This window comes from Rhinolophus sinicus, chromosome 16 (genome assembly GCF_057876585.1).
Source record: "Rhinolophus sinicus isolate RSI-liver-muscle chromosome 16, RSI-T2T, whole genome shotgun sequence".
Classification (NCBI taxonomy): Eukaryota; Metazoa; Chordata; class Mammalia; order Chiroptera; family Rhinolophidae; genus Rhinolophus; species Rhinolophus sinicus.
The window spans coordinates 81,132,607-81,146,191 of record NC_142516.1 but is presented as its reverse complement, the minus strand read 5'-3'; the positions used below and the strand labels follow the sequence as shown (position 1 = coordinate 81,146,191).

At 37.7% G+C, this 13,585-nt stretch overlaps 1 protein-coding gene across 6 annotated transcripts in view; it reads right to left on the bottom strand.

Moving 5' to 3' along the window:
• SYK (spleen associated tyrosine kinase) overlaps window positions 1–13,585 on the bottom strand; it is an 86,890-nt gene that overhangs the window by 13,565 nt on the left and 59,740 nt on the right. For all 6 annotated transcript variants that reach the window (XM_074330198.2, XM_019713875.3, XM_019713872.3 and 3 more), the window contains 4 exons: window positions 8,265–8,352; window positions 6,911–7,088; window positions 2,052–2,261; window positions 911–1,100 (listed from right to left, as the gene is read on the bottom strand). In XM_074330198.2, coding sequence (XP_074186299.1) covers window positions 911–1,100; window positions 2,052–2,261; window positions 6,911–7,088; window positions 8,265–8,352 — 666 coding nt within the window. The remainder of the gene's footprint in view (window positions 1–910; window positions 1,101–2,051; window positions 2,262–6,910; window positions 7,089–8,264; window positions 8,353–13,585) is intronic.

The window sequence follows — 13,585 nt, the reverse complement described above, 5'->3', positions numbered from 1 at the left end:
ATTTTGAGTTAATTTTTGTAAGTGGTATACAATAGGGATCCTATTTTATTCTTTTGCATGTGAATATCCAGTTTATCCGACACCATTTATTGAAGAGACTATCCTTTCCCTGTTGAGTATTCTTGGCTCGCTTGTCAAATATTAGTTAAACATATAGGCATGGGTTTATTTTGGAGCTCCCTACTCTGTTCCATTGAATCTCTGTGTCTGTTTTTGTGCCCGTACCATACTGTTTTGATTACTATAGCTTTGTAGTATTATTTGAAACCAAGGAGCATGATAACTCTAGCTTTGTTCTTTTCTCAAGATGGCTTTGGTTATTTAGGATCTTGTGTGGTTCCATACAAATTTTAGGATTATTTATTCTAGTTCTGTGAAAAATGCCTTTGGAATTTTGATAGGGATTGCAATGTATCTGTAGGTTGCTTTTTGTAATATGGACATTTACACAGTATTAATTTTTTCAATCCACAAGTATGTTTTTTCTTTTCACTTATTTGTGTTGTTTTCAATTTCTTTCTTCGGTGTCTTAAAGTTTTCAGAGTACAGGTCTTTTACCTCCTTGGTTAAATTTATTCCTATGTATTTTACCTATTCTTTTTGATGCAATTGTAAATAAAATTGTTTTCCTAATTTTTCTTTCTGATAGCTAATTATTGATTTCCCATTGTTCCAAGGAATATAGTTTGGAAGATACTATTCTGAGTAAATATCAAGTTGTGATATATTAGAGTATTTTTCTTTTCTAAAATAATAGAATCAAAGTGTAAGAAGAAAATTTTTTACATAGTTATTTTTAAACAGGGAAATTGCTTCTTCAAACCTCACCATAATAAAATACAGAAGACATACATTTGCATTTTAGCTTTCTACTACCTGGCGCTCTGAATATTGGCTAAGTTGTTCCTACCTTGTAGTAGTTTTCATCAGCACCAAGTGCCTTGGAAAGTCCAAAATCACTGATTTTGGCATAATGTTGAGTGACCAGCAATACATTTCTTGCAGCCAGATCTCTGTGCACAAAATTGCACTCCTCCAAATATTTCATCCCCATAGAAACTTGATGAACCAGTTCTATGATGTTCTTATCCTTGACGTGCCTGAAAGTCACAAGTGTGTCATTAGTGATAGTGAATGGTCGTCCATTTCAGAACAACCAACTGTGCTCCTCAGAAAGAAGGTAAATTCACTCATTTCTTATTCTTCTTAAGCAAGAGTCACTAGCGGTGATAAATATCTGTGTTACCCTATAACTGTTCAAAACTTATCACCCTTCTTCTGGTGTCAACTGGTATAATTGTCATGGCATGCTTTGAACTACATGAAAAGTAGTATGATGGTGTGATCAGACCTGGTCATGAAGAGCCAGGCTTCAGTTGGAATCCTTCTTCCAGTATTAAGTAGGTAAGAAAATCAACCCCAAGTCTCAGTTGCTTACCTGTGAAGTGGTGGTAACAACACCTCCCTTCTATGGAGATTAGAGACACAATCTAAATAAAGTACAAACATAATGTAGCAAATGGGAAGAGGTAACCAGTGGCTACTCTTGTGAGTTCTTCCATCTCAACAATGGCTTTAGAGAAGCACAGCATGATAACTCCATCCATGGTTGTAATCAATTAATAGCAACAGATATTTTCAGAAGTAATTACTCATGACGCTGTACAGGTCAGCCAGACATGTAAAACATCACTGTTATCCCTTATAAAATATTTAGTAAATATTTATTCTAAAAGAGCAGATTTTTCATAGTGAGGGGAGATTGACTGTCAAGATATTCTGAAGCTGATTCTATCACTAGGCTCACAGAGTGAGCAAAGGCGGATGAGAACCAGACTGTTGGATTCGAGTTGTTCTTTGTGCAAATGAGCTAAAGAACACTTGATCCAAAGGCTACAGCTCTCTTTCCTCCTCTCTTAAGGTCGCTGAGTATGGACTGACACTAGATGGCATGGGCGGAGAGAGGCTTCCCGTAGAAATCAGGCCACTACGCATATTGGCAGGTGAGCCCTGTACCTCACAGTATCAACTTCTGAGGTACCTAACGATACCTGTTCTGCTGTAAATATTTATTGAGTGGCCCAAGTTCCGCCATTTCCATAACCAGCATCCAGGATTCAGCTTCGCAAATTCCGATCATGCGCACGATATAAGGGTTGTCGAGTTGCTGCATGACGTTCGCTTCTGCTAATAGCTCATCTTTAAGAGCCGGGTCATTGGCCTCGTTTTTCAAGATTTTCACAGCCACTGTTTTCACAACTCTACAAAAGACACCATTACACATAAGAAACTTTTCATAGTGGCTCACTTCTAGATAATTATCTCCCGTGAAGCATAATTCCTATGCTATAAATGGTGTTATGCAAATAACTGCAACAGAATGGAAGTGCATCTTAAGAAGCCATGTTATAAGTGACTAGTTTTCCAACCATGTTCTCTCATTTTATAGACAAAGAGAGTAACGTGTCATTAGTTAAAAAGAATGGGGATGGTGCTACAGAATGCCCCAACCAAGTATAAAGCCTAATAGAATATTTAAATAACTTTCAGATAAACTTTACAAACTATGACATACATGGATTCCTATAAAATATTGAGATTTACCATCTCAGATTATGTGTAGCATATGTAAATACAACACTCCTTTAATAGATGTTAAATATAAATTTCTGGATGCAGAACTAAAAAGAGTATACACTGTTAAAGCTCATAGTTTACAAAACACTTTTAAGCTGAGTTTTGCTAATTTTAAGCAAGCTTCAACAAATTTACAAAGAGTTATTTTTTATTTTCTAATAAAAACATCACAAAGGTCATGTTTGAACACTTGAAATATTCTGATATAGTGAGGCTGAAATAAATGAATGGAAATTAACTATGTATGGTTTGAAAAACTGCATCTCTCTGTGATACAATTTCCACAAATGCATGAAGTATACCTCCTTTGTTGAACCCCAACATGGGGGAAAAAAAACAGAACGATCCAATAATACAGGCAAAATAAGAGAATAGCAGAGTAAGTCTGACATACATTCAGAAAAGCAGACAACTTCAGTGTAGACTTCAACAAGTGTTTACACACTGGACAGATGGAAACACAGAATACCACCAGCACCCCAGGAGCGCCACCCTCCTCCTCTTCCTGAGGTCAGGGAAGCATTGTCCTATGTTATTTTTACACAATTCATTGTTTTACCTTCACAGTTCAGTCTATCATCTGGTTTTGTATATGGTGTGAAGTAGAGGTCAAAATTAACAAGCAAAAACTTCTTGATTCTTCCCAATGTTTAAGGAAGAAATAATATCCACAGACCCTTCCAGGAAAGAAAAGAAGGAAACTTCCTAACTCATTTTATGAGGCCAGCATTACTCTGATGCCAAAACCAGACAAATTATAAGAAAATAATTTACTGATATCCCTCATGAACATAGATACAAAAATTGTAAGAGAAATATTAGTAAATTCAGTGAATTATGAAACATATTATGTATATATAATTCATGAACAAGATGGATTTATTCCAGGAATGCAAGGTGGGTTTAATATTTGAAAATCAATCAGTGTAATTAACCACATGAACATAATAAAGGAGAAAAACCGTATGTTTATCCAGGAGAGGAAAAAAAATATTTAATAATATGTAATACACCTTAGTGATGAAAAACAAATCTCTCGGAAAAGTAAGGATAGATGGAAACTTTCTTAATCCAATAAAGAACAGCTACAAATCTAATGGTGAAACACTGAAAGTTTTCCACTGAAATCAGGAATGAAGAATGAGGCTACTGCTACTTTTATCCTATGATTGAGCCATAGTTCCTGGGTAATACAATAAGACAAGAAAGCAATATACAAAATACAAAGATTAGACAGAATGAAATAAAACTGTCATAATTCATAGATGACACATTTCTGGGTCAAAGACTGCATAAATACACTATTAGAAATAATAAGTGCAAGATAATAGGTGAATTCAGCAAGGTTGCTGGGTATTAGGTCAATAGGCCAAACCAGTTATATTTCCACATTCAACCAACGCCAGAGATTAGCAAATAAAATTTAAAAAATCATACCATACATATTGATATCAAGAACACTAAATACCTACACATGAATCCAACAAAAAAACGTTGTGTAAGACCTCCACACAAAAAACTAAATAACTCTGCTGAGAGACCTGCGAGAAATTAAAGATAACCCAAGTCATCTTTAATGGGGATTGGTCTTTAATGGGGATGGGAGGGATGGGTCATGTTTATTGATTGGAAGACTCAATATTTCAAAGACCTCATTGTGCCCCAAATGACCCCATAGGGCCGCTCCGCAAACTCTCTAGTTGAAATTATGTGTCTATAATCATATCAATGGTAATTTACATATACAATTAAACAAGAAATTTAAGGACCACAAACTACAGGATAATATAAATTCATTTTATAAAATGATTGTGATATACATACATATATTTTAAAATAAGAATATTATTCAATTTTATATATATGAGGTGTGATCACAAAATGTAGTGAATGTTTAAATTAAAAAAACTTTATTACAGTAAGACACATTGCCATTAATCCCCCTCAAAATACTCCCCCTTGCTTTGAACACACTTATCCCATCATTCTTGCCACTTTTTGAAGCAGTTCTGGAAGTCCTCTTTCCTGAGTGTCATTAGTTGCACTGTCATGGCTGCCTCAGTGTCCTGAATCATTTTGACTTTGGGGAAAAGCCAGGAGTCGCATGGTGCCAGATCCCGTGAATAAGGTGGATGAGGACACACCGTAATGGTTTTATTTGACAGGAATTGCCATACCAGAAGTGATGTGTGACATGGAGCATTTCTGTCGTGATCACAAAATACGGTGAATGCTGCTGTCGAGTGCAGAAAAGCAGGGATCTTCAATATGGGAAGTGGCACGTCGAACCTTAGTAACAGTGTGTGACAAGTTTCAACTTGTTCGGTGCAGTCAGTCAGGTGTGAGCTACAGTTGAGAGAAGGTGTGTTTTAAAGTGTGCCATAAATCATCCTCCATCATGAGAATGCTCTGTATCACACATCACTTCTGGTACATGGCAATTTCTGTCAAATGAAATACATTATACAGTGTGTCCTCATTCACTGGATCTGGCATTGTGTGACTTTTGGCTCTTGCTCAGTCAAAATGATTCATGACATTGAGGCAGCCATGACAGCACAACTAAAGACACTCATGAAAGAGGCCTTACAGAATTGTTTCAGAAAGTGGCAAGAATGATGGGATAAGTGTGTTCAAAGCAAGGGGAAGTATTTTGAGGGAGATTAATGGCAATGTGTTTTTTAATGTATTAGGTTGTTGCAAAAATAATTGTGGTTTAAAAGGTTAAAAGTAATTGCAAAAACTTTTGTACCAACCTAATAATAAGTTTTTTATTTAAACATTCCCTGTATTGTTTGATCACGCCTTGTACACTCACTCACACACACACACACACACACACACACACACACACACACAGAACGGACAGGATTGAAAGCAAGTTTTTCTGTGCATACTTTTATCTATACTCCTGACCCCTGAATCATGTAAATTACCTACTCAAGAAAAACATTCTTTAAATTTAATATAGCATTCAACAATAAAGCCAACATTATTCATGTCAGTAACACACTAATTCAAACATACATATTCAAAGAGAGAGTTTATTTCAAAGGAATTTAGAAACCACTAGTTTTACTGAACATTCTATGTGGGTTGCCTTCTCAAGACCAAAAAAAGTACAAAGAGAAGTTAGTAGTTTAGCAGTTCTAACTGCTGTATAATATGTACTTCTATTTGAGATTATAGGATAAAGCAAATGAATAATTCTACTAATGATATTTGAAATTAGGAATTTTCTGGGTAAGAGAAATGAGACAAAATTTTTAAAAAATCAAAGAAAATAAGTGAAAACACTGTTACTGAATGATTGCATTTTAATTAAATAATACATACGTGTATGTATACACACACACACTCACACGAGGTCTGACAATTAAGTTTGTGAACTCATTGCAATGCTGTTGCTAACCATTTTTTTGATATCAGAGGGATTATTCATCGTGAATTTGTACCAACTGGACAGTTAACCAAGTTTACTATTTGGAAGTACTGAAAAGGCTGTGTGAAAAAGATGACCTGAACTTTTCTCCAACAATTCATGGCTCTTGCATCACAACAATGCACCAGCTTACACAGCACTGTCTGTGAGGGAGTTTTTAGCCAATAAACAAATACCTATATTGGAACACCCTCCCTACTCACCTGATCTGGCCCCCAATGGCTTCTTTCTTCATCAAAAGATAAAAGAAATATTGAAAGGAAGACATTTTGATGACATTCAGGACATCAAGGGTAATATGACGACAGCTCTGATGGCCATTTAAAAGAAAGCTCCAAAATTGCTTTGAAGGGTGGACTAGGTGCTGGAGTCGGTGCACAGCTTCCCAAGGGGAGTACTTTGAAGGTGACCATAGTGATATTCAGCAATGAGGTATGTAGCACTTTTTCTAGGATGTGTTCACGAACTTAATTGTTCAACCTCGTATATTAAGGTTAGTTAACAGTAGTGGCATTTAGGTGGTACAAATATGATGTTTTTATGTTCTAATTTTCTGTTTTCTATATTTCTATTTTCTAATTTTCTGTAAGACACATGTACTATGTCTAAACTAATTTATTATACACATAGTTAATATGCATAATGAGTGCTTTCGTGATAATTGTATCAGAAATGAACAAAAAATTTACTGTTAATGAAAAAGGAATTAGCTATGGTAGGTTACATTTTATGTTTGGGGTACAATGAACATAATACTTGCATATGTAACAGTTTCTAGCATGTAAGCTCACATGAGAACAAGTGTGGTGTGATGGTGCAGTTTTGACTTACTTTTTCATCTGGTAGTAGCCCTTCTTCACAGTCCCAAAGTTACCAGAGCCCAGTTCTTTGTCCTCCAGGGTCAGCATCTTCCGGTCCAGGTAGACCTCCTTAGGCCTGATCTCCTCAGGGTCTGCATAGGGGCTTTCGTACACTTCCGTGTCCATGGGCAACGCTTCTCTCTGGGTGTCTGCAATCAAATCAAGAAACATACAACCCTGGGGATTGTGAAAAGCCCATCATCTCCCACTCTCACCTCCTGTGGTCACAGCCTGCCTTTCAAGACCTTGGTCACTTTGGGTAGTTATGGTGCCAGTGAGTACCCAAGGCACGGTCTCACCCAGCTCATGGGGGGCAGCAAAAAGCCCCTCATCCCCATTGTACTTGACTGTCATTCTTGCATTAATGTTTATCAAGAAAACGACTTTGACTCCAGAGGCAAAAACAGATGGGGCCCTCCTCATGGGCCGTGGTAGCTTCAACTATGTCTGAAAATTCTGATCCTCTTTCCAGTGAGAGATGCAGTCTATGTCATCTCCCCTCAGTGGCTTTTGTAACTGTGTCAACTAATAGAGGGTATCAGAAGTGATGTTTGTCATGTACTCAGGGGAGTTTATTAAAAGCTCGTCTGGTGGAAACTTGGCTCTTGAAGCTTCAGATGCCATGCAGGGTGTCCAACTGCCCTGACACCTTCCATGCTGTGAGACAGCCCAGGCAGAGAGGCCCTGAGACCACCTGGAGATGGGGAGACGCTGGCCAGCCCCCAGAGCCACGGCCTCACCATGGCCTCCTCCCCTGCTGGCCCAGCTCCAGCCCCTCTTACTGAGAGAGGCCCGGAGCCACCGCCGAGGTGAGCCCCGCCCAAATTCCAGACCTGCACTGGACAATTAAATGAGAGATAATTAAATGACTATTGTCCTTATAAGCTACTAAATTCTGGGATTTTTTTTGTAGCAATAGACAGACCATATTCACCAATAAAAAATGACCTGGGGTCACCTACAGAACCCAAGAAGGTCATCCAGAGGCCCCATTTCTGGTAACATGTCTAGTAGAGGACTACTGAGGTCATCCTTTCGTGGGCTCACCAATCACCACAGTTCCCTAAACATGTTCGCAATCGCCATAGCTCAGACATCCCTTCAGGTTCTACCAGCCACATTGCTGCACCTGCCACTGAAACACATTACTGGACACAAACATCTTTCTCGTGAACTTTGAGTAGTATCAGTACTACAAGAAATGAGAAGTTCAAAAGGAGCAGCATTGAGAAACATTTTCGATGTGGCCAACACATCATGAGGGAGGCTGTGCAGACCATCCCAACCAGCTGCGACTGACCGGTGACTAAAAGGACGTCTCTCACCTCTTTCCGAGACCCAGGGCCCTCGGTCTGGCTCATAAGGATTGAACGTCGTGGAACTCTCTGGCCGGTTCCCTTGAGATGAGGGAGGCTGAAGCACACAAAGAAACACGTCACTTTTCTTCATTGATACACTGCTAAGTTGATTTGCGTAATTATTTTTATTTTCAAATAATCACAATTTAACTTATGCAGAGAAGACAAAGGGAAGAATAAGGACGAGAGACAGGAAACAAAAGCAACATGGCTTTTTATCTCATTCTTCGGGCAACTGCTTGGATCCTGTGAGGGCAAAATACAGCTCATGCTCCCACAATTCAAGGGGCCTGTGAGGGTCTCAGGCTGTTGGGAGAGAATTCACAGGAATTCCCGCCCTACTTAGAAGCCTTTCAAATCCTACTTGCACCTCCCAAAAGATGCTGCAGATTTTCATTATTCCCTTGGATCCATTAACTCTTTCTCTTCAATTTTACATCATACGTAAGTTATTTAAAAACAAACATTAAATATCCACCATCTGCTTCCACCCACTGCCCAACTCCAAATTGTCTATGCAGTCCTAGTTTCTGCCTCTGTCTTTAGCTGCTGTGGAGATCTAGCAACATTTGGGTGGATGCCAGGCGGTAGCACTGGCCAGTGAGTGATCACCACCACCACCGTCATCATCACCACCACGATCCTGGGAGGAAGGAACCTCTTATGCTAACCGGATGGAAGGTAACTCTTCCCTGAACCTAGAGCATGTAACTGACGCTCATCAAAGCAAAGTTTGCTGGCCATTATTAATGGTGACCTTCCCTATTATTTATTTGATTTATATCAATTTGCATCATGAAATAATGGGAAGAAAATCTATTCCTTATATTCCTATAACATTTCTCCTTTGAAAGTCTCTGTCTTGTCTTCCTGACCCACCCTCATGTAAAACAAGGGTATTGCTACTAAATCTGGTTCATTGGGAAAGCCACAATTCAATCCATTTTTGGGGCGTGAGTTTTGTAGAAAATTTATATATCCATTTACCTTATCAGTGCCCAAGCACTGGCCACGAAGAAATGAGACACCGCCAGATTTTGGAGATATTTGAAAAACAGACAGTAAGCTTAATGGTACACATTCACTTGTCTTCTGGCACACACTGACTATCCTCATCTGCCTTCCTGATCTCACAGTCCCAGGAACCAAAAGTACAATAATTAAGTCACAAGGTGCCACAGCTGCCACTCGTCTCCAACCCTGGACTTCCTTCTTCATGCTGTCTACTGAACACTACAGAGCCACTGCTTATAGTGACAAAGACCTGTGTGACTTGGCTAAAGGGTACCTACTCTTGTGTGTCAGTGGGATGTCCTCAGGTCCATTTTCCCTGTACCACATCAGCAGCATTCTTACTGAATTGTTTAATGGAAGTAGTTAGGATGTGTCAAGATGGAAATGAAATCTAAGTTCCAGGGGGCATACTAATTCATTCACTGCATTAGAGTTTTGTCCCGCTCACTGTTGGTGCTCAATAAAAATGTGTCAAACATACACATGATGAATGTATGAATGAAGAAACTTCTTAAAGCTGGGAGATATGAACTGTAAAATGAACTGTAAACTAATGTGATATAAAACGAAGTTCTCTCTCAAGTCTTTATATTAATGGAGGGAAATAGGTGTGGATAATTCCAAATTACAATCTACCTCTTTTAGAAATTTTCATGATTACAGCACTATTGGATATGCTGTGAATTCATGTCTCATTTATAATATAATTACCCTGTCATGGCAGAACTGTCATAGGAGAAACTAGGAAATTCCCAAGGCTTTCCATCCTCCCCCTCTGCTCAGTTCCCTCCTGAAATAAAACTCCATGATGGAAATAGTTTTCGAATTAAAAAAGAAGTCTCTTTTAGGTTTACATTTCTATCATTTCAACCTCTCCGATTTTCCCTGTGTGTAGGAAAGTTCTGAGATCCAAAGACAAAACTTCAAGGTATCAGGGTCATCCCTCATGGACAGCGGGGGCACTGGAACCCCTTCTCGTGACCTTACGCCCTCCTGCCCTTTACCCACTTAAGACCATATCATGGGGCTGCAGTCTCTCCACCCTGATCGAATGTTTTCCAGAGCAGGAGGACTTCATAAAAGCTGTTATATTTAAGCCAGAATGCAATTACCTGACATACAAATCCTGTGAGGAAGAATTTTAAAACAGAGGTGGGGGTGTAAAAAAATAGTGACAGGGATGCCAGGGCATCAGGAGTCAGTCAGGATGGGTAGTGATGGACACAGTGAACGTAAAGCCAAGGACATAGCTTACTCTGAGGGGTGGCGTGGTGTTCACCCCAGTCTGTTTAGAGAAGGAAACGGGTTGAGGGTCCCCTCTGAAAGGTGAGGCTCCATGTTTTCAGAGGAGGCGTATCAAGGCTTCTTTTCAATGCTGCCTGCACGACTACCACACAATTATAGCCTTCGGAGCTCAGCCCAGAGCCACATTTCCCTAAATAACCATATCAGCTCCCCATCCGAAACCCACAGCGGGACAGAAGACGGCACTATGCTCAGGAGAACAGTCTTTGGAAGGAATGGGAGGTTTTCTGTTGTGTCAGTTAAAAGGGCAGTCATGACTTTATGAGAGGATGAAGATACAAAAAGCAAGTTTAATCTTTCCCAAAATACTTGATGAATATGTCATTTAGTAGAACAGCAACAACAAAACCCTTCTGGAATTGAATGCTCAATGGAAAAGAAGAATTTAAGGACTTTGTAAAGAATGAGCTCTAAGGCATAATAGTAAATTATGCCTTAGATACTGATTAGTATTCAATATTTGTATTTAAAAATATTGATTAGTATTTAAAATTTAATGAAATTTTAATTTAATGAAAAGCACACTGTTGGTTCATTACATCATTCATCATATTCTTTTTGCTTTGTATTTCATGATTTATTCTGCCCTAATCAACAGTATCACCTTTTCTGCTTAGAGAACAAGGTGTAGATGAATGTTGACAATAACTTTTTCCCCATTTTTGCTGGTATTCAAAACAGAAGTCAAACCTGTAGCGTACCACTAGATGGCACTAGCCACCTTAATGTTCTACCTTCCAAAAAGCAATTTGTGATTTTTCTTTTAAGTTTTATAAATTACCAAACGAGTATGACTTGAGAACTTCTTTTTCTTTTTCTCTCTGCCAGCTGAACCCTAGTGAAGTCTGTATTTACATATGTCATAAAATATTCTAATCATCAATGCATGTGCTAGAATAAAACATGAAAAATGGGTTTTCATTTGAAATTCTGGATTTTCCACAACTTAGATAAATGTGAATGCCGTGTCTCAGTGAACGTGCCTTTGAATTGTGGACCTGAAATGCTGTCTTTAAGTCTTTAAGGATGCCGGTCAAATTGACAATTTTCCTTAATAGAAGGACAAGTTAGTTATGTACTTAAAGTAGCAAAGAAAAATGTTCCAGTACCAATAACAGGATGGATTTTATTCACTTAAGGACTCCCAGTCCTTAAAGTAAGTGGACGGTGGGAGGTGGGGAGAGGGTGAATCACACTCGTATTCCTCAGTCAAATCCAGTTGTATTTTTAAGTACTGACATGTTGTTACTAATCTCTAAAGAAAAGTTTAAGACACCTACCCTTAAGTTTTGTCATGAAATTTTAAATTATTTGATTAATAATCTTCAAATTAAACCATACTTCTCATTATATACCTATATGCTAATTTAATTCAAGTTCTAGCATGTACTTTTTATGCCTGAATTATTAAAAACTATATTGATCAAATTAATCAAATTATTAGATCAAATTGATCAAATTCAGGAAAGTTATTTACACCTTAGCTAAACAGATCAAATATTCGACATAATTCCCACTAGTCTTTTCTCAAAACTGGTTAGATAATGGAAAATTCCCCTTCTTTTTGTGAAAACATAAATATTAGTTCTCCTGAATTATTTCTGATGAGCAATTAAAATATTTTTAATACATAGCTTAAATTATACAATCCTTTTCTTTTATCAATTAACTACTGATATTTTTGAAATCTATGTAAAATTCAATAAATACTTCAAAGTGGTTATAAATTTAAATAAACAACCTTTTTTTTGGCCAGAAAAGTGTTTTCATAGAATTAATTAGATTAATTGATTAGTTGATCAGATTACTTCTGCTATTAAATTCTCTTTTTAAAAGCTGATTAAATAATTTTAATAGGTGGAAATTTTAAAAAGTACAACAGAGTTTAAAATGAAAAGTGGGTTTCCTTGACACCCTCCCGTTTTCTTCTCTTGGTGCAACTAGTATTACCAGTATTTTCTATATTCTTCCAGAATATCCTACACTGTATCAGCACATATATATGTGCATGACTTTGTTGTTTGCAATTAATATTGTATTTTTGAAACAATTTTAGATATCAGACCCCTCCCATAGTATGAACTTCATTGTAAACGACTGCATTTATTTCCCATTGGTAGACTTTTAATTTCCAGACTTCGTCAATTATACAATGTTGAAATAAACACCTTCATATATACATGATTACACATAAATGCAACAGTATCTGTACGATACATACCTAAAAATAAAATTGTGGTTAAGAAGTTATATGTGCTTTTAATTTTGATGGATGCTGTGAAGTTGCCTTTTTCAGAGATTGTCTCATTTCACACTCTCCAACGAAGTGTGAAAGTGCTTGTGTACCACACCCTTGCTGCACGTTGTGTCACTAGGCTTTTTTACTTGGGTCCGTTTCACAGGTGGACATAGCATAGCACTGTAGTTTTCACTCGCATTTCTCTTACTAGAAAATGGGACAGCTTTCCCTATGTGTAAGAGCCATTTATAGCTGCTTTACTATTAGGCTGGTGCAAAACTAATTGCGGTTTAAAAGGCTAAAAATAATGACAAAAACCACAGTTACTTCTGCAGCAGCCTAATATAAACTGCCTACTGACATTCTCTGCCCAATAGCTTATTAGACAGCTAAAACTTCTCTGACTGACTTATAGACTCTCTTTCTATATTGAAGATATTAACCTTATATAGTTGTCATCATGACTAATACTTATTCCCAGTTTATTATTTCCCTTTGGATGATGTGATGATTCTTATCCATGTGTATATTTCTTTATTTTTATATAGACATGTTCTCCCTTAGTCTAAAAATCTACTAAAAATTATTTTCTGGATTTTCCTTTAGTCAATGTGAGTGACCTGGCCTGGCTTTAGCCTGCTTGGGACAACGATGGAGGGGGGGTAGAGCTTATCTCCTCACAATGCTGGGTGACTGTTTCCTGGGGTGATGGCATTTTGACCTCACCTAG